General features: G+C 32.4%; 1 protein-coding gene across 6 annotated transcripts in view; it reads left to right on the forward strand.

Annotated features, from left to right (window-relative positions):
• The window catches only part of RapGAP1 (Rap GTPase activating protein 1), a 642,055-nt gene that overhangs the window by 614,911 nt on the left and 4,996 nt on the right, over nt 1-22,148 (forward strand). For all 6 annotated transcript variants that reach the window (XM_076398221.1, XM_076398308.1, XM_076398500.1 and 3 more), the window contains 2 exons: nt 6,696-6,937; nt 8,334-8,469. In XM_076398221.1, coding sequence (XP_076254336.1) covers nt 6,696-6,937; nt 8,334-8,469 — 378 coding nt within the window. The remainder of the gene's footprint in view (nt 1-6,695; nt 6,938-8,333; nt 8,470-22,148) is intronic.

Here is a 22,148-nt window from a genome sequence, read left to right on the forward strand (position 1 = left end):
ATGCTGGCTTCGACGTTTTAAAAGTGGTGATTTTGTCACCGAAAGCAGAGAACGTTCTCTAACGTCTTATGCCAGTCAAAGTATTTTTCGATAAAACCATCAATAGGGATCGCTATCGACTACAATTGATGCATATGAGCCGAGCACTGTGCTAGAACGACCCGACTAAGAGCACACAACAATGTTACATACCAGTGTTGCAAAACCAGTGATAACATACTTGGAAACATTAAATTGCTACCCCATTGTATTCTCCAAACCTTGCACCTTGTTCTTCGACATATGAATCGTCACCTGTCTGAGCAGCGCTTCAGTTCTTATGAAGATAAAAAATTGATTCAATGTGTGGATAGCCTCAAAAGGTACATCGTTGTTTCGAGATGGAATCCGTAAAAATGTAGCAACTGTTGATGAACAATACTTAAATAAAATAAGTTGTACTGATTTTTCACAATATATCTTCCAATTAAAAATATCCTTTAGAACTAATGTTTATTAAAAAAAAAAGCATGATATATTAAAAATGTTAATAAGACAGAAAACGAATTGAAATATACTTTTGTTTCAAAATGCATTGCTTTTATTTGTATTATTGATTATGGATAAGTGCCATACTGCCTTAATTACCGCTACTAACACTCCCACATTATAAAAGGTATCCATTTATAATGTTAATTATCCACTCGCTTAATATGCTTTTTCGTTGTAGTTGTTTTTGCTGTAATGAATACAGGGCTGATTCTTTATTAGGTACTTTTAATGTATCTTTAACTTGAATATAGGGATAATGACCAACTTTTCTACCAGATTGGTATCAGCCTAGATACTACCACACTGTAGTAAATGAAAAGTATAATTACTGAACTTACTGAACTTATATTCCTAATTCCGAAGTATGAAAGGCTTTAAGACGCAATAACTCCTATAAACAAGCCTCCAAGCCAAGCCAATAACCAAGCCCTATCTCGACGACGTCTATTATTACCATACTTGTTACATCATTTACTCTTAACACAAGAACTTGCACATGGCTGCGTTTACTCCACTACGCAGTCCATAACCAAGACCATACTATTTGCGCGATATAACACCTCCCTCGAAGAAGAAAGAAACAAAAAGAAGAAAGAAAAAGAAGAAGAAAAAGAAAGAAACGACCAAATCATTGTCCCATGTAATTGTCTCAAACTTACACAATAAAATTATTTTTGAATATCGTCTGTACATTCGTCCTCTAGTTGTCTTTAATTATGTATTGTTTCTATATATGGAATAGTTCCAATAGTCTACCTATGAGAAACTAAATTAATGCAAACCGCTTTTAGTGACCGTACACCTCGAACGGCAAGTTTCTGTCCAAAGTCCAATAGACTATATTAGTTCACAATAAGATCAGTGCGCAAGAGATATTTTTCAAGTATAGATGTTTCTTATTTCTAATAATTTATGGTTAGGGGTCTTTGAATATCTTTTGTGGCCTTATAGCTTCAGCTGTGATCCATATGTTGTTTAGTTGGCCCTATCCCTCAAAAGATGCGTGTATAAATTTGACAGCTGTCGGATCATTAGTTTGTGAATTATAGCATTTTGAGTGAAACAACTTTTGTTATTGTGAAAAAAATAGATAAAAATGAATTTCGCGTGTTGATAAAATATTGCTTTTTGAAGAGAAAAATACAGTTGAAGCAAAAACTTGGCTTGATGCCTAGTTTCCGGACAGTGTCGCAGGAAAATCAACCATCAAGGATTGATATGCTAAGTTTAGACGTGGTGAAATGAGCACCGAAGACTGCAGTGGACGCCCAAAAGACGTTGTTACCGACAAAAACAATAAAAAGATCCACAAAATGATTTTGAATGACCACGAATAATTCACGAATATTTAGGTATGAGAAATCTCTGTGCACAGTGGGTGCCGCGCGAGCTCACTTTTCACTAAAAACAACGACGAGTTGATGATTCAGAACAATGTTTGAAGATGATCAGCGTAATAAACCCGAGTTTTTGCGTCGATATGTGATAATGGATGAGACATGGCTTCCTCATTTCACTCCGAATGGACTGCACACGATGAACCCGCTCCAAAGCGTTGCTTCCTCATCCACCGTATTCTCCAAATCTGTCCTCAAGCGACTATTTCCTGTTCTCAGATCTCAAAACAATGCTTGCTGGGAAGAAATTTTCGTCGAATGAAGAGATTATCGCTTAAACTGAGGCCTATTTTGAAGCAAATAACAATTCGTACTACAAAAATGGTATCGAAAAGTTGGAGGATTGCTGTAATCAGGGTATCACCCTTGAAGAGAATTATGTTGAATAAAAAAACCTAATTTTGCCAAAAAATGTGTTTTACTGTGGTAGGCCGGAGACTTTTCAGTTGACCTGTTACACGACATAGAGAATTTAACTCCGAAAAAAGGTTTTGAAACTGTTCAAGAGTCAAGCGACAAAAAAACATTATGTCAGCACATATCTACAATAAAAGCCAAAAGTAGAGGATCTAAACTTGTAGTTATAAATTAAAAAAAAACTTAGGAATAATGGATTAGGCATTAAGAAGACCCTTATAAGAGTTATGAGAAGATGCAGCATGAGGTGTTACTTAATGTATTGTATTAAACATGCTCGTGTACTCTTGACACCTAACATTGTAAAATAATTACGGATATTTAAAATCCTTAGATCATTTAATGATTCCTTTTGATGTGGCTTGAATAATTATGACCCTGGCCAGGAAATGACTGTAACCTAATAAATATATCATGCGAGATCGTGTCGCCTGAAGAAGATGCGACTCGTCCGGCATCTTGAAATAGACGCTCCAGTTTCCTGAAGTTGGTCCAGCTGTCGGACGATGAGTTCTATCCAGAAATACGTCCGAATCCCGTTTTAGAACCAATTTTTACCCGTCGAAATGTTCTGTCGTTGAGTTCGAACGCGTTGTCGTATTCTGGGTCATGCCAAAGACCCATCCGGATCGATTTTGGGCCCGCTAGTTCGTGTTCCTACTCCAGGAAATTGTTCGACGACATGCGACCGACTGTCTAGCCGATAAACTATGCAAAATGACCTCATTAATTTCCTATTAGAAGTATACTTTTTCACATCAACACGGGTATGTTTCCTATATGTAATAATAAATCATCAACATTTTATATTTGTTGAAGTTTAGTAGGCATATCACATTATTAATTGTAAGATGTGACTTGCTCGTCCATTCATTTAAAAGTTTATTCCTTTTGCCAAAATCAGAAAATTCTTCAGAAAAGATTGCACTTTTGAAATTTAGAAACATCAAATCTTCAAAACATCTCTAAATGCATCTAGAATTTGGAAAAGTTGAAGTTTTAGAACACCGCTTTTAGCACCTCATATAACTCAATATTTCATAATTGCCACACTTGACCCCGTGTAATTTTTCCTTTTTCCAGAAATAAAAGTCGTTGTCTTGCAGAAATAGATGGGATAAACGAGAATATGTGAAAGAGCTCAAGGCTACACAACAAATGAATTCTAGTTATGTTTTTGATATGAATTGATAAAGGAACACGTTATTTTTCGAACACCTCTCGTAGAGTATAGGGTATCCAAATTATTATATTAAAGTGAAATATAAATAACATCGGACCCAAATAAAACTTCTTATTTACCTTTTCCTTATATCTTAACGTCGAAATCTATCGGAAAAATTCGCATATCTCCATGTTACAAACCCTCCCCCTCTTTCTTTCATTTTACATATACGTCTCGGCTTTGCCGTCACAACAAAAAAAAATAACATTCCACTTCAAAGAAAAATGATCCGGCGGCATAAAAGCCGACGACGCTGATGGAAAACGCAAAATGAAACGCTTTACCATTTCGAGATGGGTGCACAAGGGTTACTTCAACTACCCTACACCCCCCTTCTCATCGCGCAGTTATATATTTGCTCCCGTTTAAAAATTGATGGTCTTAATCATATTTAAACGCCACATACGAAGGATTGAAACGTTTTCTCCTGCATTTCTGGAAATAAATGATCGTCGATTTATATGAGTTGTAAGAATTTCAATTCTTTTTTAGAGTTCCTTTCAATATGCTGTCTTCTATTTTAAATGCTTCCATGGTTAAGTATCTTGAATCTTTCACTTTTTTTTTCAATAATGTCTATATAAAAAAATAGGCACAAGCTAAAGGACTACAGAAGACGAAATTTAAATATACTCGAAAATATTGGTATTGTTTTGGACAATGATATTGAAACTAGTTTCTGGTAAAAAACTAGTAAACTATTTATGGAAAAAATCACTAAATCCGTACTCCATAGCTCATTCTCTTAATACTTCATTCCTTTATTTTCGTTATATAAGGTAATACATGGCACATGATTGACGAATTTAATGCATAAAAGACCGATTATTTCGTTATTTTTATGGCACGTTACACCTTCTTGTTAAAATCAAAGTTAATTGAATTGCGATCAAGATTTTCCAAAATTATTCCTTCAACCGAAAAGGAGGACGCATTATCAATCTATCAAACACTTTTAGAAACTTATAGTGATGCTGCTTTGTCATATCCCAGTAGGTTTTGGTTTCAACGATTTAAAGGTAGTTATTTCATTGCCAATAACAAAGAACGATGTGAAGGATAAAAAAAGTTCGTAGAAAGAAAATTTAATTTTAAAAATTTAAAAAGAAATTTTAATATTTATTAAATTTCATTCAAAATAATATCCTTCACTAATCTGAACACAAAAAGAGCCAGAGGAGTGAAAGTCATTTCACAAAATATTGATTAAGTCATAAAATGACGTGTCAGAATCGACAATTTTTAAAAATAAGGTCTTTGATCTTTCCATCATTGTACCTGCTTTTAAAAATACGCCATACAAGTGAGCTTTCACGCTAATCAGAACTTGCATATGTTAAAGTATGTTAATGACATTCATTTACCCATTACCGATAACCAAGGCCAATTATTTATCAGTTTGTTTTGCTATAGCGCATCGTAAACAAATAATTACGAGGGTTATTACATATAATTTTTCGAGTGGTAAAAAATATATCCTTAATTAAGTCGCCAATTGTTGGGAACTATGCGATTTGTTAACACCACATGGCCATTTCCATTTAACTGGTATTTTGAACTGTTGGAAATGCAATATTATAGGTTCAAAATACTGACGATCTATTGTTCCAAGAACTAACTCGGTTCGCAATTCTAAAATCTGAAAATTATTTGTTTATATAATAGATCAACTTTAGTTCCAGGTTAATTGGCGTTATAATCGACTTTGACAGTTCACTGTCACGTTACAACATTATTAAATGTCATGGTGTTCATTAATTATTTCTAGGTATAATCGTACAACAATACAACATAATGGTTTATTCAATTTCAATAAGAATCAATTTATCAATATCGAAATATTTTATGTGTGTAGATCTACGAATTTCGTACTTAAGATCTAGGAATTGTTTAATTAAAATTAATTTGATTTAATTTTTCATATATTAAAATTGCTTTTTCTCGATAAAATAATTATTTATTTTCATGGATAATTTGTTTTTCTCATAATATTAATTACCCAACCGAATAACAACTTATTTTCTAATTTTATTAATGATTAAAGGCTAGAGTAAGATATTTATGTTTATAAACATATTTTAGCAAATTAATTTAAAATTATAATGCATTTTTCTTTATGCTCAACTACATATACTTGTTTGAAAAACATTAGTTTCTCTCTGCAGTCGTATTGTTTATTTTTATTTGAATAATAAAGAGGTACCTGCCCAAGTATGAATTATTATCCAGAGTTGAAATTCGTTCTAAATGCAGCAAAGAAACAATAAAACCAAAACCGGTGCCGTTTCGTGAGAAAATGGCGACATATTTCGCAGGATAACAATCACGAAATAAGAACAATAGCGTATAATTGACGTAAATAAGAAATTTATCACGGGCTGAACCTGAGGCGGTGTTATCTGTCGGCTGCATCATGTACTAAAAACATAATCGAGGGAAAATCAAAAATAAAAAAGCAACAGTTGCGTTAAGGTATTATTTTAACCTTCGCGATTTTCGCAATATCAAAGAAAAACAAACATGAGCCGCACGTGACGCTGTAATTTATTTGAATTAATTATACAAAGGATTGTAATGTATAGTACTTTCGTAGTAATTACATTAATACGTCGAGCTATTTCGTGTGTTACCTTGTATTTGAAATTTTCCTTTTTTTATTGTCACGTCAACCTCTGTGCATTTTTGGTAACTGAATCTACTACTTAATGTGAACACCAAATAACCCTCAGCCACCGACATTATTTACCTGTCTTTCTGATAAATTACTCTTTGTTTTGTACACCCATTAATCTTTAAATAGAAAATATTCGCATAAAAAGCGCAGTTTTACAAATGCTTGAACATTTTTCATAGTGTAGATATCTAACTAATGATGCAATGAAGCATGTCATCAAAAGCTAAAGAATTGGGAAATAGCATAAACCTAGTCTATTTTTAAATATAAATTTGAAGTACTCCAATATGCACTTCATTTTTTAGTTTACGAACGGATTAAATATATGATTAGTTAATTAGACATTTATCTTAATATCAACGTTGTTGTTTCAAAACTTCTTTTGTTTCAAACAAGACACTAACTACTTAATACTAACTAATTAATAATACATTTCTTGTTTTTGTTACAGCCTCCAACTGTACAACGTCAACTGACCACCGGATCCTTAACAAAAGAACATTTGGAGAGTAAGGACGACATTCGTCTTAACCATAACAATAATGTTAAGATTTCTCCTGCTGCTTCCCCACGTCTATTGGAAGGTGCCACTCCTCCATCGTCACCTCAACAACCTCCACAAGCTAGAAGGTTACTGAAGGAGACGTTGCTTAGGCCTGGACCATATCCGATGATCGCTGGGCCACCCAAAGGGTATGTATATACTTAACCTTATCACTAAACAATCTATAGAAAGAACCACGAAATCGTTTTCGATATGGTTTATTACATATAATCTCAAAAGTGTTTAATTCAATATAATAATTGAAAATGTCATTCTATAACATTAATTTGATCATAAATTGTATCGTAATAGACGCGAAATTATAGAGAAAATACAAAGACTGATAAACCAAATAAATACAAACCCCAATACTAGATAATACAAAATATACCTCAATACAATGATATTGCTGAGCTTCTACCTTACTACTTAGCACATCCGCACTGTTAGCTACTGAAATTTTATCTTACGGATAGACAGTTTAGTATAAAATAAAATGATGAAGAAACTGAACTCGACTGATATATTCAGGAGTTCCGCAAGGCAGTGTTTTAGATCCAGTATTATATCTCATGTATACTGCTTATCTAACATACTGGCCACAAAAAAATACTATTATGTCTCTGAAAACATTATGCTGACGATACGGCTTCTCACAAGATCCCAAAGAACCCAGTGATAGCATCAAGGAAATTCCGAACATGCCTTAATAAAATACTCTGAACTGAAAATGAAAATACTGCAAAGATAAACTATGGTTGAAAACTTGACATGTTAAAGCCAATGAAACAAAATATACCAAGGAATATTCTACTATAATCTAACAATTCTAACTGTCACTTCTTTGGCGTAAGATACTAAAAATATTTGGGTGCATCTGACTTGGAACAAGCACATTTATACTAAACGAAAACAACTTGGACTTGGACAAAAACTAATAAACTAAAATAACAATATATTGCTATACAAAGAAGCACTTGGCCATTTGCTCGCACGGAATCCAACTATAGGGTACTTCTAGCAAATATAATATAACCATAATTCCACGGTTCCGAAACGAAACAATGTTTTACGCATCTAATGAATTGATATAGTGTGATATCTCTAGAACCCATGAATTCAATGTGTTTTAAGTACCTCGAAGTACGTAGGTGGGTAGAAAGCAATGGAGAGACATAATCTTTAGACCAAGATTTAGAATGAAATATTTTATGCAAGAGACCACTTACTGAAGGCCACCTACCTATCACGTAAGTAATAATTATCACCACAGATACGTAGTGGCCACTGGGTAGATTATTGAACTACTATGGAAGTCGATAGTGATGACTCTCAGGATCTCTAACTCTATAATAACTCTCTAACTCTCTAAAATTAACATTTCGGAAAAAACACATTTGTCTTTATAACAGTATTTATTTTATTACTGCTGCCGCTTGACCAATCATTTGTTCATTTGCTTTCAAACTTTAGCACCTATTCTTACTTCTCACGTGCTTCAAGTCAGCATTAATCTGACATTAATGAATGTTATTTTGTTTCTAGATATTGGGTGGATGGTACCGACCACGAGGAACAATTTGACCATCGAGGACTACCAATAATACCTCATCAATCTTGGAGAGGGAAAATTGAGACCGACGATACAGCAAAATGTTATCGACGTTTTTTTGTGGGTCGGGTAAGTTTCATATATTTATCATCATTATATATTTTACCTCACCTTTACTTGTATAAATCACCAAACAAAAATATCGATTTCTCTTAGAGCATGTAAATTTCAAACGAGAACACTGTCTCTGATAAAACTACGCTGACCAACTTGAGGTAGTATGGGGACAGAGAGTAAACGACAACGTAGAAAAGAAAACAAACAAGAGTATAGGGATTTAGAGAGTTGCAGTTTACGATACGGTCTGGGGATCAGGGAAGAGAATGAAATGCACTGGCAAACTGTCGAATGGAGATTTTCAAGCATGAAATGTTGTTGCAAGGGAAATATATGCTCTCCTATTTTTAGATTTAAAAATGTTTTCTCCCAAATTATAAGAACGTCACTTTAAATTTTATTTTTTATTTATTTTAATATTTTCCTTAAAAATATGAAACATGTCATATATTTATCTTATCAATATACCAACTGTATGAATTACATTTATATTCAATAATCGTTCTCAAGAAATCATATCTATCGGTTATAATATCACAAAATACATATTTTACGATTTATAACCCAGGAAAATCAAAACTGTCTAACTTATTTCATATTCAGCTCATGTTAAAGGGAATTTTAAAAATATTTCTACGTTTTTCAACATTTAATGCTACTAACAGTTCTTGTCGTGAAGAGTTAAGTTTTACCAGATATGAATTTAAAATATTCTTGTTTGATAATTTAGACATTAGAACTATTGATCATGTCCCTCAATGTATTCTTAAAACTTAATGGATGTTATAAATTAAATAAACGTACACATAATTTTTAGTTTGCTCTATTAGGTTTGCAACTAAATGCGACGGAATTTTACGTTTTTTGTGTACTTTTTATGGTTTCTTTTAAATGATATTTTATAATGTCATCTCTCATCCTCTTACGTTACCCTTAGACACTCTAGTTGTTAATATAAATAAATTTGGACTATATCTTCTTACTAAATTAAAATAGAAAGCGCTGTGATTTCATTCAATATTCAATGAATATTTTATTTTAAACTAAATCCTACGAATTTGGGTAGCAAAGGCAAGTAAATATAAACGTCATTGGAACTACAAAAAATATAAGGAATGATATTTAAAAGATTTTTAAACTGTTTATGAAGAGAGATGAGATAAAAGACAAAGTTTCAATTAACTCTGTTTAGTAACCATCCCATAATTTAGAAGAAACGATGTCCCACTAAAATGATTAAAGAGTGAGGCCCTTCAACATTCTTCGATATTTTTCATACCACGATCATTTTCGATTTCTACATTTTTCGACTGACCCATATTACTACTTCAGTTTATCAATTAGTTCATAAATTCGTAGTTCAGCTCTATAAATTCATCCATTCTAAATGTCCTAAATTAATATACAATTGAAATCGATGTTTATTCACCGTTCATCGAGACTTCAACAAACAAGCCATTATTTTTTACTTTAAAATACTCAATATTTTATTAGAAACTTTATTATAATTACGTATTTCTTAACACAATAGTAACCCGATCGGTTTTTGCTCCTATCCAAATAACAATTTATTTCTTCACCCTTAATATTAACAAGCACTCAATCTATAACGATATTTGCCAACATCGCTAATTATTATGTTGATTAAATATTTCAAATGCAGTCTTTTTTATAGCCTAATTTGTTTATAAAACAATTTAATAGTTATATTTTCAATTATAAAATGTATGCTTAAAAAAACCTGACAAACCGGCAGAACAAGTTGGATCTTACAGGCCTATTTCGCTGCTACCTGTGATATCAAAAGTATTTGAAAAACTCTGTTAGAACGCATTAAATCATTTATAGAAATACCAGATTTCCAGTTTGGATTTCGGAATCACCACTCGACAATCGACCAAGTGCATAGAGTAACAGCGGTTGTTGAAAAAGCATTCGAAGAAAGGAATTACTTCCCTGCAATATTCCTGGTCTCACAAGCTTTTGACCGGGTATGGCATTTGGGATTAATCTACAAAATGAGGAAATTGCTACAGTGGAATTACTGTGAACTGCTGGAATCATATCTTTTCGAAAGAAAATTTAGAGTCTTGCATGAACGGGCATTATCAACACTTAAACTTACTTCGGCTGGAGTTCCACAAGGTAGTGTATTGGGACCATTTTTATATCGGCTCTATACTGCTGATATCCCAACAACAAGAGAAACAATACTGGGAACATTTGCTGACGACACAGTTATAATGGCAAAAGATGTATCTCTATTTAAGGCTATAGAAAGAGTACAAGTAGCGGTCAACAAGATCTACAAATGGACTAGAGACTGGAAAATACAGCTTAATAGCTCCAAATCTGTCCATATTAATTTTGTGTTGCGGCGAATTGACAAAAACTTAATTATATTACTTGACGGATGTTCGATTCCTCAAGCAGAATCAGCTAAATACCTCGGAATATATCTCGATGGTAGGTTGAACTGAAAACATCATGTCAGACAAAAAGCAGAGCAGGTTAGACTCAGAGTCAAGGCAACTCTACATGGTTAGTCGGAAGATACTCTCAACTTGACCTGAAATCAAAGTGATTATTTTATCAGTCAATTATAAAGCCTATTTGTATTTTATTATATAATTTTATTTTTAAGTTTGACTTCAATAGCTTAGTTTTATTCTAATTTGGGAAATACATATTAATGTATTAATCTCGTACACACGTTGCTTGTATATTAATGCAAGTACAACAGAATAGTAGTAATAAATTAATTTATAAATTAAGATTGTACTAAGCATATCGAGTGTAAGATGTAATTAATTTAAAAAAATATAAAATAGTTTATGAGATATATATTATATTTCCTTTATATTAAAAAACCTAGCAATTTCTCATACTTAAAAATCTCATTCGTCAAATGGGCCTTATACGCACGGCATTGTCTTTTGTTCGTATCACCCAGACCGTGCAGCAAGCTGCATCCTCCATAAGTCTCTTCATTCTCGTTTATTTCCTTTCATCTTGTATCGTTTACAGTGCACCACCCCTCCCGCACTCATCCTATTTTCTCGTTTTACTCAAAGTTGGCCCTTCTAGTTTTCGCGATGGTCTTGCTCGAAATTTGCATGTTTAACGAGGAATAGAATGTCGGCGCCATTAGAACAAACACAGGTCCATTATTTTGCCCACGAAGCAGGCCAACTCTCTGGCGTTGGCAGATAATGCAACTAGCGCCTTTAGAGGAATCTGTTGGGCGTCAGCCCAGGTCTGGTGCGTAATTAACATTTAACGCGCTCTGTTACTTGTACGTTATGAATTACAAGTTCGATGAATACAATTAGTTACTTGCTATATATACAATGGGTCTAGGACATATTATTACGGCTTTACTCGTTTTCTTTTACAGCATTTAGCATCAATCAAACATTTTACTTTTATATGTAACAGCTACGTAGGTTTTTTCTCATTTTCTACTAAATTTATTAAAAAGCTTCAAGTTTTGGGAACATTTTAAGATACCGTTTTTTGGGGTAAACAAATTCTAACGAATATAATCTAAGTGTTAAATTCAATTGCCTTATTACTATTATTACAAATGCTTTTGCGTCATATCTCAATTGTTTTAACAATTTAAAAATTGATGATTTTGATGCCACTAACAAGCTTGGCTTGGCTTGAAAGATCAATAAAGTTCGAAGACAATAAATTGCAAAACTTATTGGATGACAACCCAGCTCAAATTGCCAAAAACTTAACAGATTGAGCAAAACACAGGATAGGAAAGATCCAAAAAGTGGGAAAACACCACATGAGTTGACTGAAAAGGCATTTCGAACTGTTTAAATATCGCGGTTTTATTACTTGTTAGACTCAAGAAGTCTTCTATGGCGTATTGTGGTGACTGGCAATGAAACGTAGGTCTACTGCGATAATCCCAAGCGCAAAAAACTATGGGTTAGTCCAGACGAGTCATCCATCCACACTAAATCGCAATATCCATGGCAATAAACTCTTGCTGTGCGTATAGTGGGTTCAAGAAAATATCGAATTCAACGACGTATTGTTTAAAAAAAACAGTAATAATGAGTAATAGACGCTAAGTAATAATAACAACTAGGATACAATGTTGCAGCTTGAAAAGAAAGTTTGACCGCATCCAATGTACTCCCCAGACATAGCTCATTCAGATTACCACTTGTTCAGATCAACACAGCATGGCTGGGCTGGTCCATGGTTTCGAATGCTGAAGAAGTTGAAAAATAGATCGATGTTTAGGTCGTTGCTAAACCAACATCATTCTTTCGACACAGTATCGCCGTGTTGCCAGGAAGATAAACTTTAGAAAGTGATGTAAAATATTTTAATTAATATATACTGTACCAATTTTGAGAACTGCCTTTTTAAAGTAAAATAATCAAAATACATTTAAGCACTTAATATATACTCGTTGTATAAATATCAGTTTGGTTGATGTAGTAAATTAAATCGTTGTTTCGATTTACAAGCCATTTGTATTTGGCAAGTATTCTCAGCAGTGCAGTGCTCTCATACATTAATGGAGTGAGAGAAACCTTTTTACAAGCGTGACCAGGAGACATTTTAAATTTGACCACAGACTGGATATTTTATTGTTATCTTATTTCCTACTTTGGTCTGTTCACTTTGACATATCAAGAAACGTTGTTTATCTATTTTAAATATATTTATAATATTTACTAATTATTTAAATTATTTAATAATAAATTAAAATGTATCTAATATATATGGGCCTATAAATTGGTTTTAAAGAATTTTTTTAATTTGCAGCTTTATTGTGAAAAGTCATTACAATATAGTTTATTCAAAGTATTGTCCATCGATAGCCGCTACTACCTTTTGAGACTATCCATAGACCGACTTATTTTTTAATATCCTCATAAGAAATGAAGTTAAAAAGTTAGAGTTAAAAAATGAGAAAATAGTTATCCGAAAGAGGACTGGAGAATACAGCGGTTGGGGAAACACGTTTTTAAGTATCTTTTCACCGGTTGTACAGCATATGATGGAGCATTGTCATGTTAAAGAATGACATTGTTGTGTTTTTGCTTGTATTCTGGTCGTTTTTCGCGTAGTGCTCAACTAAAATGCGATGAAAAATTGATATACTACGATAATCCAAAGCGCTTAAAACCATGGGTCAGCTCAGACGAGCCGTCTATCGCCAAACGACAACAAACTTACAAATTCATTTTCAACGCACTGTAAAAATTTTTAATGAAGTATATATGAAGTATGTCAGTGAGACTTCCACATGAAGTTGATTACAAATGTACCCGATGCGATTTTTTAATACAAAATAATATGAAGTTTAATTAATTGAAATCAAACAAGAAGCAACATTGTATGGCATGTGACCAATAACCGAGACATCGCCGCATAGATCCATTTCGGAAAATTCGTTATTTACATTTTGAAGCGAAGCTCATCGGGGCGGAAGAGAACAAATGCTCAGAAACATTACTAACCCAGAAAACAATCGCTTTGTTATTCTCATAATTATATCTAGCAAGCGCGTATAATAATAGTTCTTTATTTTTCTGTTCGCTAGTAATTTTCATGGGGATAGGAAGGTCAGTGGCCTTTTGTCGTGAAAACGTAGAAACTGACAATTAACAACAGAACGGCTACGAGTTGGCTGCACTTGCTGTCCGGGCTCTATGCTCGAAAGCCAATTTCCGAGCGAGGAATTGGTCTCTGAATTGGCGAGGAAACGTCTGGCTGTCGCCATGGTACGATGGGTGCGACCAATGGGAGCAGCTCGCCAAACAACAATGGTCTTGGTCGGATTTTTTTCTTAAGGGGGGTTGCCCACGCGTTGCGGTCTGTCTCTACGATGGGTCGGTACTCGAAAATGTTTAATTCTTTCTAACAACCTACTATTTCAAACGTAATCTATTAATATTGAAAATGAAATTTTAACTTACAATATACTAATAAAGTTACTGAGAAATAATAACATACCCATTTTAAATTAAGTATTTGTTATTATCACATTAATCCAGATGCTTGTTATTATTGTTATTAAATAGACACAACATATGTTTTTATAAAAAATGCTAGTTTAAGGTGTAAGTTAGAGTCTCTCCACTAATATTCCCTGTTCTCCTATTTATTAGATGAGCAATTGCTTCAGTAGATTCAATAGTACATATGTATCCTGAAGTGTCTTTATATTTTAGTTTTTTTTACGTCATTACATGATATCTTCTCTTAAGCTCACAAGCCCATTGATATTAGGTGTTTTCATGCATTCTAATCAGTTTTTCACTTTAAAAAGGCATTTATTGAGAAAAACTGGCACAATATAACCTAAAATATTTTTCATAATTTTCTATAACTTTTCCCACATTTCTGGCAACATGACAACATCGTGCTATAAGTTGCAACTGTGCATCCTTCATAAATCTTGCAATATGTGTCCAAACGTAGACATGCAAGAGGATGATTGGATCTGTTACTCACTATTGCTAGTATTTTTGCAACAATACGTCGTTCGAATTATTCAACTATCATCAGTAAACATGTGAAGTAGCAGTTTCATTCGATTTTATTACCACACTTTGCTAATTCTACCATATATAAAACTTTATGGCCATGAACATTCCGCTTCATTGTCGATGTGGATGTCCTGGACTAACTAATGACTTTTTGCATTTGGGATTGTGGTAGTAAGTCGTCTTTAATCGCCAGTAGCAATAGACCACAGAAAACTATTCTTTTTGCAGCTGATTGATAAACTGCTAAGTACTCTGAAACTTCTTTGTATTGTGGTTTGAACTGAGGTTTCGTCCAATAAGTTTTACAGGCTTATTAACTTTTTGCCCCCCCCCCCCCTCTTAATTAATTGATGATGATTGATGAAACAGCATCACAATAAGTTTCAAAAAATGTTTGATGAGCTTCGGCTGCAAATGTATTCATGCTTAGGGTCTCTATATACTGAATAACTCAATAAAAATTAAATGTTATTTTTATAGAAAAATCTCAAAACCGTTCAATTTAAAGTTTAGGTTTACACAAAGCAATAAATGCATTAATTTTAATATATTTTTAATATATGTATCGTTGTGTAATAACAATTCTCCAAAGCACTTATACTTAAACTTGTTATTAATTAAAAAAATATTAAAATTATTCTTAATTTTTCTAATTAACATATTAATTTTCTAATTAAGGTTTTATTTATATTTCTAAACACTACTAAATCATTTGTCATTTTGTCTTCTTAATTTGTATTATTAAAAGGCATTAAGAATTGGTTAATATATAACAACGAAGAGCATATTAATAAGAAAAAAACAATGCATTTTAATTTGACATTGAATTTAAAAAATAGCCGAAAGGCTCGTTCTGTTTCCATTTTTCTCCCATTGTTTTCAAAAACGTTTCAATTTGTGACAGGATATTTGAAAGCCGATTAAATTGAAAAAAGTGCAGTTCAATGGGAAAAAGTTTATTTTTGGTCCTGCTTTGAAATTTTGGCAAACGTTCGCGTTCTGTGTCGATATTTGCACTTGAAAGGATCTTTTTTTAACATGAATGAGCGCTGACATTGCAGATTTGACAGCAATTATAGTGAAACTGCTGTATTTGCAAATTAATAAGGGAATAAACCAAAAAAATCCAGGTTTTAATTTGACCTTATTAATTATCAATCTCAGATTGTAAATTTTTTTTGTTGTCAATATATTCTTGGAATAACAGAACACTTTTTAGGATCTATCAAATATTTATACATGTAATATATTAAATTCACACTAATATTGATGACATTTAATTCCTCTTTATCTACATGGATAAATTAGATAATTTATATCCCATAGTAAGGTAATATATATATATATATATATATATATATATATATATATATATATATATATAAAAGCAATCTATAGAATTACATAATAAACTTGTTGTCGACGACTGTAAGCATAAAAAAATTAATGGGATATAAAAGAATGCATTTTCTACGATTATCTAATTATCATGCTATAAAAGTTTTCAGAACTTGTACTTTATGCCATCGTGTATACTTTTATTGTTGGCTAAGTTTTATGTAGTCTGTCGTAAAGTTATCAAACGGGATGCAATGTGATTTGACTTCAATATTTCCTTCCTGAAAGAAACAGAAATAAAATTATGAAACATGATAAATATTAAGAGTTATTTTAAAATCGTCATAAAATAAACGTTAAAATTGGCTAAATCATTTTTTTTTGTTAGTACTATTGGGTATGAAAATGAATTAGTAGTTTTTTATTAAAGATGTTATTCAGCATCCCTTTCTGTGAATTTTATTAGGTCCCCGGATTTTGTACCGAATCAAGTATTTTGCAGTTAATTTTACCTAACCTTTTATAAAAGTATGTAAAAAATACGAAGATAGAAAAAATCCATAAGAAATTATTCTCTAGATGGAGATATGAATCAGAAATAGATTGCTGCTTTTAGAACTCATTATTTTCAAAAATGCTTTGTCTATTGCATCTAAATACGAAAGTTTTTATTAGTTTGTTTTAGCAAAAAAAAGTAATTATTAATTTTCCTAAAGATATCCTAAAGACCATACTCGAATACCTTTTCTTAAAACATTTTTTTTCATCCTTTTCACTGTTAAAATTAGTTTTAACAGCTAATTATCAAATTTATCAAAACACTAATGAAGAATCATTAACTCTTTAACTCTCTAAGCTCATTTTTTGGCAATTTGTATAATTTTTACGTTTCTTAGACTAGAATTATATATACTTTTTATAGTGACACTGAGTTCAAATTTTACAGAAAATGAATTAACTTGAAATGGAGTTACTAGATAATGTTTTAAGGCATTTTTAGCGAAAAAAAGGATTATTAATTTTCTCAAAGATAATCGCAAGGCCATGTTCAAACGCCTAATTTTTAAAATTAAATAAAATTTGTTCGTTCTTGGTATGGAATGTTAGAACACTAATGAATAAACATTAACTCTTCAGCTCTCTAAAGTTATGTTTTTAACAATTTTTTTGTATAAATTTTAAGTTTCTTATAGTATGTTATATTTGAACATTAAAGCAAATTTTCCCAAGTAATAATGAAAGGTTAAATTGAAGGATTGAATTTTACACAAAAATTAAAAAAGATGGCGCTTAAGTTATAGCTATAAAATAACTTTATGAACTCGATTTGTGTTAGGTGTAACATATCTTCTAATATATTCACTTCTTTCTACTTTTATACTACGTTCTACTTTTTTCCACACCTCCACAGAATCATGATTTGTGATTTTTCAATTTCTCTTTATTTTATTGCTTCCCAAGTTCCATGTAGGTAGGATATCGCTCCGAAATGGATTTAAAGAAATGATATGCGTTTATAAATCGAATTCCCATCGTTATACATATGGCGCGGGTGCAGTAGCAGTAACGTTTATCGAAATGAGTCCCTAGCCAAGCCGATTACGGACGATGTGCGATGCTCAAGCTGAACCGGCGAAGAAGCTTTGCGTAAGCGGCTTTAAAAAGCCGTCAAAGACTGCAGATGATCGTCGGTGGCGATTCTGAATTATACTCATCCTCGTTGACAAATCTGATTTCTATTTTTAGAAATAAAACAGAAATAATCGTGAACGTTCAGCGCTGTCTAAAAACTGTTTATCGAAATGAATATAACGACGAAAACAAGCCTAATACTGTTACATGATACTTCCCAATTATAAAACCCGTTAAGCGAATAGTTTTTGGAACAATTAATTCCACGTTCGTGTTAACAACGCTTGAAAAAAGATACAAAATCGAACGAAAAAAGATCCAAAATCGAACGCACGACGAGCAAATAAAAAAATCCCGTCAATTAAAAGGCGTTAATTATCCATTGTGAATCGGTCGACGACTGATGTGGGAAGGTTCCCACTAACCGTTGAACCTCATCGGCCTCCGGATTTCCTTCGCGGTACAGTTATGCGTAAAGCTAGCACACTTTTTATAAGGTTTCCTTTCGGATTATGTTTGAATCCATATCAAGACTATATCATTTTTGTAATACGACCTCGGCATTCTGATACTTCATGTATACACATTTCACGAAATAAACGATAGAATTTTTATTAGAGTATTATTTATAGTATTTTTTAAAACGACGATTATCAAAATCTCTTTAAAAAGTCTTTAGTCCCACACTGTTTTCTATATATGCCACGCTATCACTAATGCCAGGCGCAAAATGGGACGCAGCTTAGTGAGGTGACGCAGGGTGAGTCACGACGAGATTTTATTGGTTTAAAAAATGATAGCTACCGCAATATTGCTTCGCCGCGTGCCATAACGCAGTTTTGGCTAACGTGATCCTAAAGAGCTCAGTGTTTTTGTCGCAGTTTTTCGTCTAAAGTCACGGTGAATGTTCAAGAATAGAAGAAGAACTAATCGAAGATGTACGAATTCGGCAAGTTCTATACGATACAAGCCGTGTAGACTACATGAGGACTAAATTATTTAATTAAAATTCTTCACTAAATGCTTTAATTAAAGTAAATTATCCGTGAGTCTTCTTTTTAGATACAAACTTCTCATTTACCTTTTACTAGCCATCTGGTAGATGAACATCACCATTTGAGATTCCAGTACGTCTTCCGAATCAGATTCAGAACTAAATTCCAGTTTAGTCGTAATTAATGAAGTATGAATTGCTATTGTACCAAGCCTACTATTGTGTACAGCTTCTACTGCAAATCGAGAACTGCAGTCGTATTTGCGCAGTTTCAGCGGCTGGCAGTTTTATCTCGCGTACACTTGCCGTGATCCTCACTGCGTCACCTCGCAAAACCTCAATTTGCTGTCACTTTGCACCTGGCCTAACTCATGACAATTGTTTTTTTTTATCATTTACTTGTTACATTGTTACTAGTCTTTTCCGACTAACCTACAATTTGTCTTTAAAATATCTTAAATCTAAGTATATTTCTAAGAGAAATCATCGGGCCAATATTATGGTAGTTTCTGGTGTATTAACACTGATTTGTTTTCTATTAAATGCACCCTACTACACTACACAAAATTAAATGGTTTGTTTATTTTAAGTGTGTGCTCTGTTCTGGTGTTATCCACGAGTTGTAATACTTCAATATTGACATGAAAATGGTGTCTCTGAAGGTCTTGTAAGTGTGTAAATAATCAGTCCTGTGGTATCTGGAGTTTTGGAAAACTTGTATTGTATTTATGTTACTTTTCGTGGATCATCCCCATAATTGAATACCATATGCCCATATAGGTTTCAATACTTGGTTGCATAATTGCAATTTATTATATAGTGATAATTGTGATTTTCCAATTTTTCCAATTCGTTTTCCTATATTTGAACTCCAGTTCTTTTCATTTTTTATTTTACATGTTCCTTCCAACAAAGTTTTACATCAAGATTCATTCCTAGATACTTAGCGTTGTTGCTATATGGAATAATAATATTATTTGTTATTATCAGTAAATGTGGCCATTGTGATATTTTCCATTTGCTGTATATCACACGTGTAAAGAGGTGAAGGATTGGCCCCAATACACTTCCTTATGGTGTACACCTACTTTAGTTTCTTTTATTATAGAGTAGATCTACTCTAACTCTGAACATTCTGGCTGTAATGTAACATTTTAATAGTTCAGTGTATTGTTCAGTATCTTATGAACAAGGCCGTCGTGTTATATCTTATCGAATGTTCGTAGTACCTCTAAAAACATACCGTTAACTGTTGAATGCTTGTTAATAAATCCAAACTGGTGTCTAGGTATTAGGTTTTATGTCTACAATGACAATTGAATGGAACAGAGATATTATCATGCAGTATGAATACAAGTAGTAATACAAGAACTATGGAGACCCGAGATTAAATTTCAGTATATGAAATTTGCTATTATATTTTTGAATTATTCAATAAAGGAAGTATATGAATAAGCTCCATATTATTAAATATGGATCAAAATTTTGACTTTCTACAACATTTCCTATAAAAGTAAAGCCAAAAGTTCTAAGTTATAACTGATTTCCTATTACATTGTGGTCTTTAATGTAACTTTACTTAAATATAATATATATATATATCAGTTGATTCCCTTTGAGATCTCTTTCTAGGTTTTATATATTTTATGATCGTTTTACAAATGAATGATATTAAAAACTTGCATAGAAATCGTTTATCATATGATTCCAGTTCAACCGCACGTAATCCATGCAATATCAAATGTACTTGTATTAATTTCATTTATTTCTGATAATAGAGTAAATAAAGAGTTTTACATGGATGTTATTATTTATAATAGTTTTTTTTTCATAAAAATCGGCCATTAAATCCGTATAGTGTCCACCTAATATTTTAAAAGAACCTTTGTTTCTGATGTACTAAAACAAATTTTGTACTATTACTGTATTTGTACTACTGTAGTAAGTTATTTATAGGCGTTAGTTGAGCGTTATTTACCATATACTTATTTTTCAAATTATATTTGAACAACTGTAATACCCCAATGATCTTATAGTCCTTCCAAATAAACAGTCAATACACGTCATAGATAAGGTCGAACTTACTGTCAAATGTAATGTGTAACAATGTAAAATTCGTTTAAAACTCTGAGTCGATTTTTTCTTTTCATTTTACCCTAATTATACATTAAGATATTAACACATGTAATATAATATAACATATAATATTGATACTGGTCGACCCTGTTGTCATATGTCTACAAAATTCTTCAAAATATTATTGATAATAATTATAGGTGACATGATGATGTCATGAATTTTGATGACAGGCATTGGCTGTTTTATTGGATGGACTATAATAAGGTTTTGTCAGCGTGCCAGCAATCTTAATACCTTAAACCCACTAAGATACTAGCTGAGCATTACTACTATTTAATTATACTTAACTAAAAACGAATATGTGAACTGAATAAATCGTTTTATGTTTCGTTTTCGTATTTTCATGTAGCAAATGTCCATTTACGAATAGGAACAAAGACAACAGGCAGACATTTTTTTCTCAAAATGGACGCCATAGCTACGGGCGACCCGCGATGGCCATATAAGGCATATCATGCTGTATTGTTTCATGATCTCTTCAATGATATACGATCCGACCGACTGTATTTCAAGGAGAAATAGCCAGCCAGACTACCAGCTATCGGTATTCGCAATGTCTCTGTAGATTCAATATTATGGTTTAATATTTTTCTACTGAATGGTAATACACGGAATACTGCAATAACGCGTATATGCATTTTATTTTTGGAAAAGTATGCGTATTTAGTAGTCGTCAATTGATTTTTTTTAATTTTCGAAATTTCAATAATGAATTCTTAGGACATTTTCTATGTACGACTCGTAAATATACTTTAAATTTCGAATTCATAACTAATACTTTAATTATATTACTCACAGCCAAGCAGACATCACCTACATGAGATGCAATAAATACATTTAAATTTTAAATATAACTATCTTTATTATTATTTTGAAATTAAGGATTTTGTTGATATTTTACACCTAGATTGCACAAACAACATCATGTGCTCAGCGAAGGAGTAATTTTATATTCATCAGTAAATTACAAGAAACCTAGTTAGAATATATAGTCTATCCAAAGTAGCAGTGAGCTCACGTCATCTGAATGTATGTCGTCAAGACGTCGCAATGTTGTAACA

This window comes from Rhynchophorus ferrugineus, unplaced genomic scaffold (genome assembly GCF_030347505.1).
Source record: "Rhynchophorus ferrugineus isolate W39M unplaced genomic scaffold, kcgeb_rfMv2 rfM1, whole genome shotgun sequence".
In the NCBI taxonomy this organism is placed as follows: domain Eukaryota; kingdom Metazoa; phylum Arthropoda; class Insecta; order Coleoptera; family Curculionidae; genus Rhynchophorus; species Rhynchophorus ferrugineus.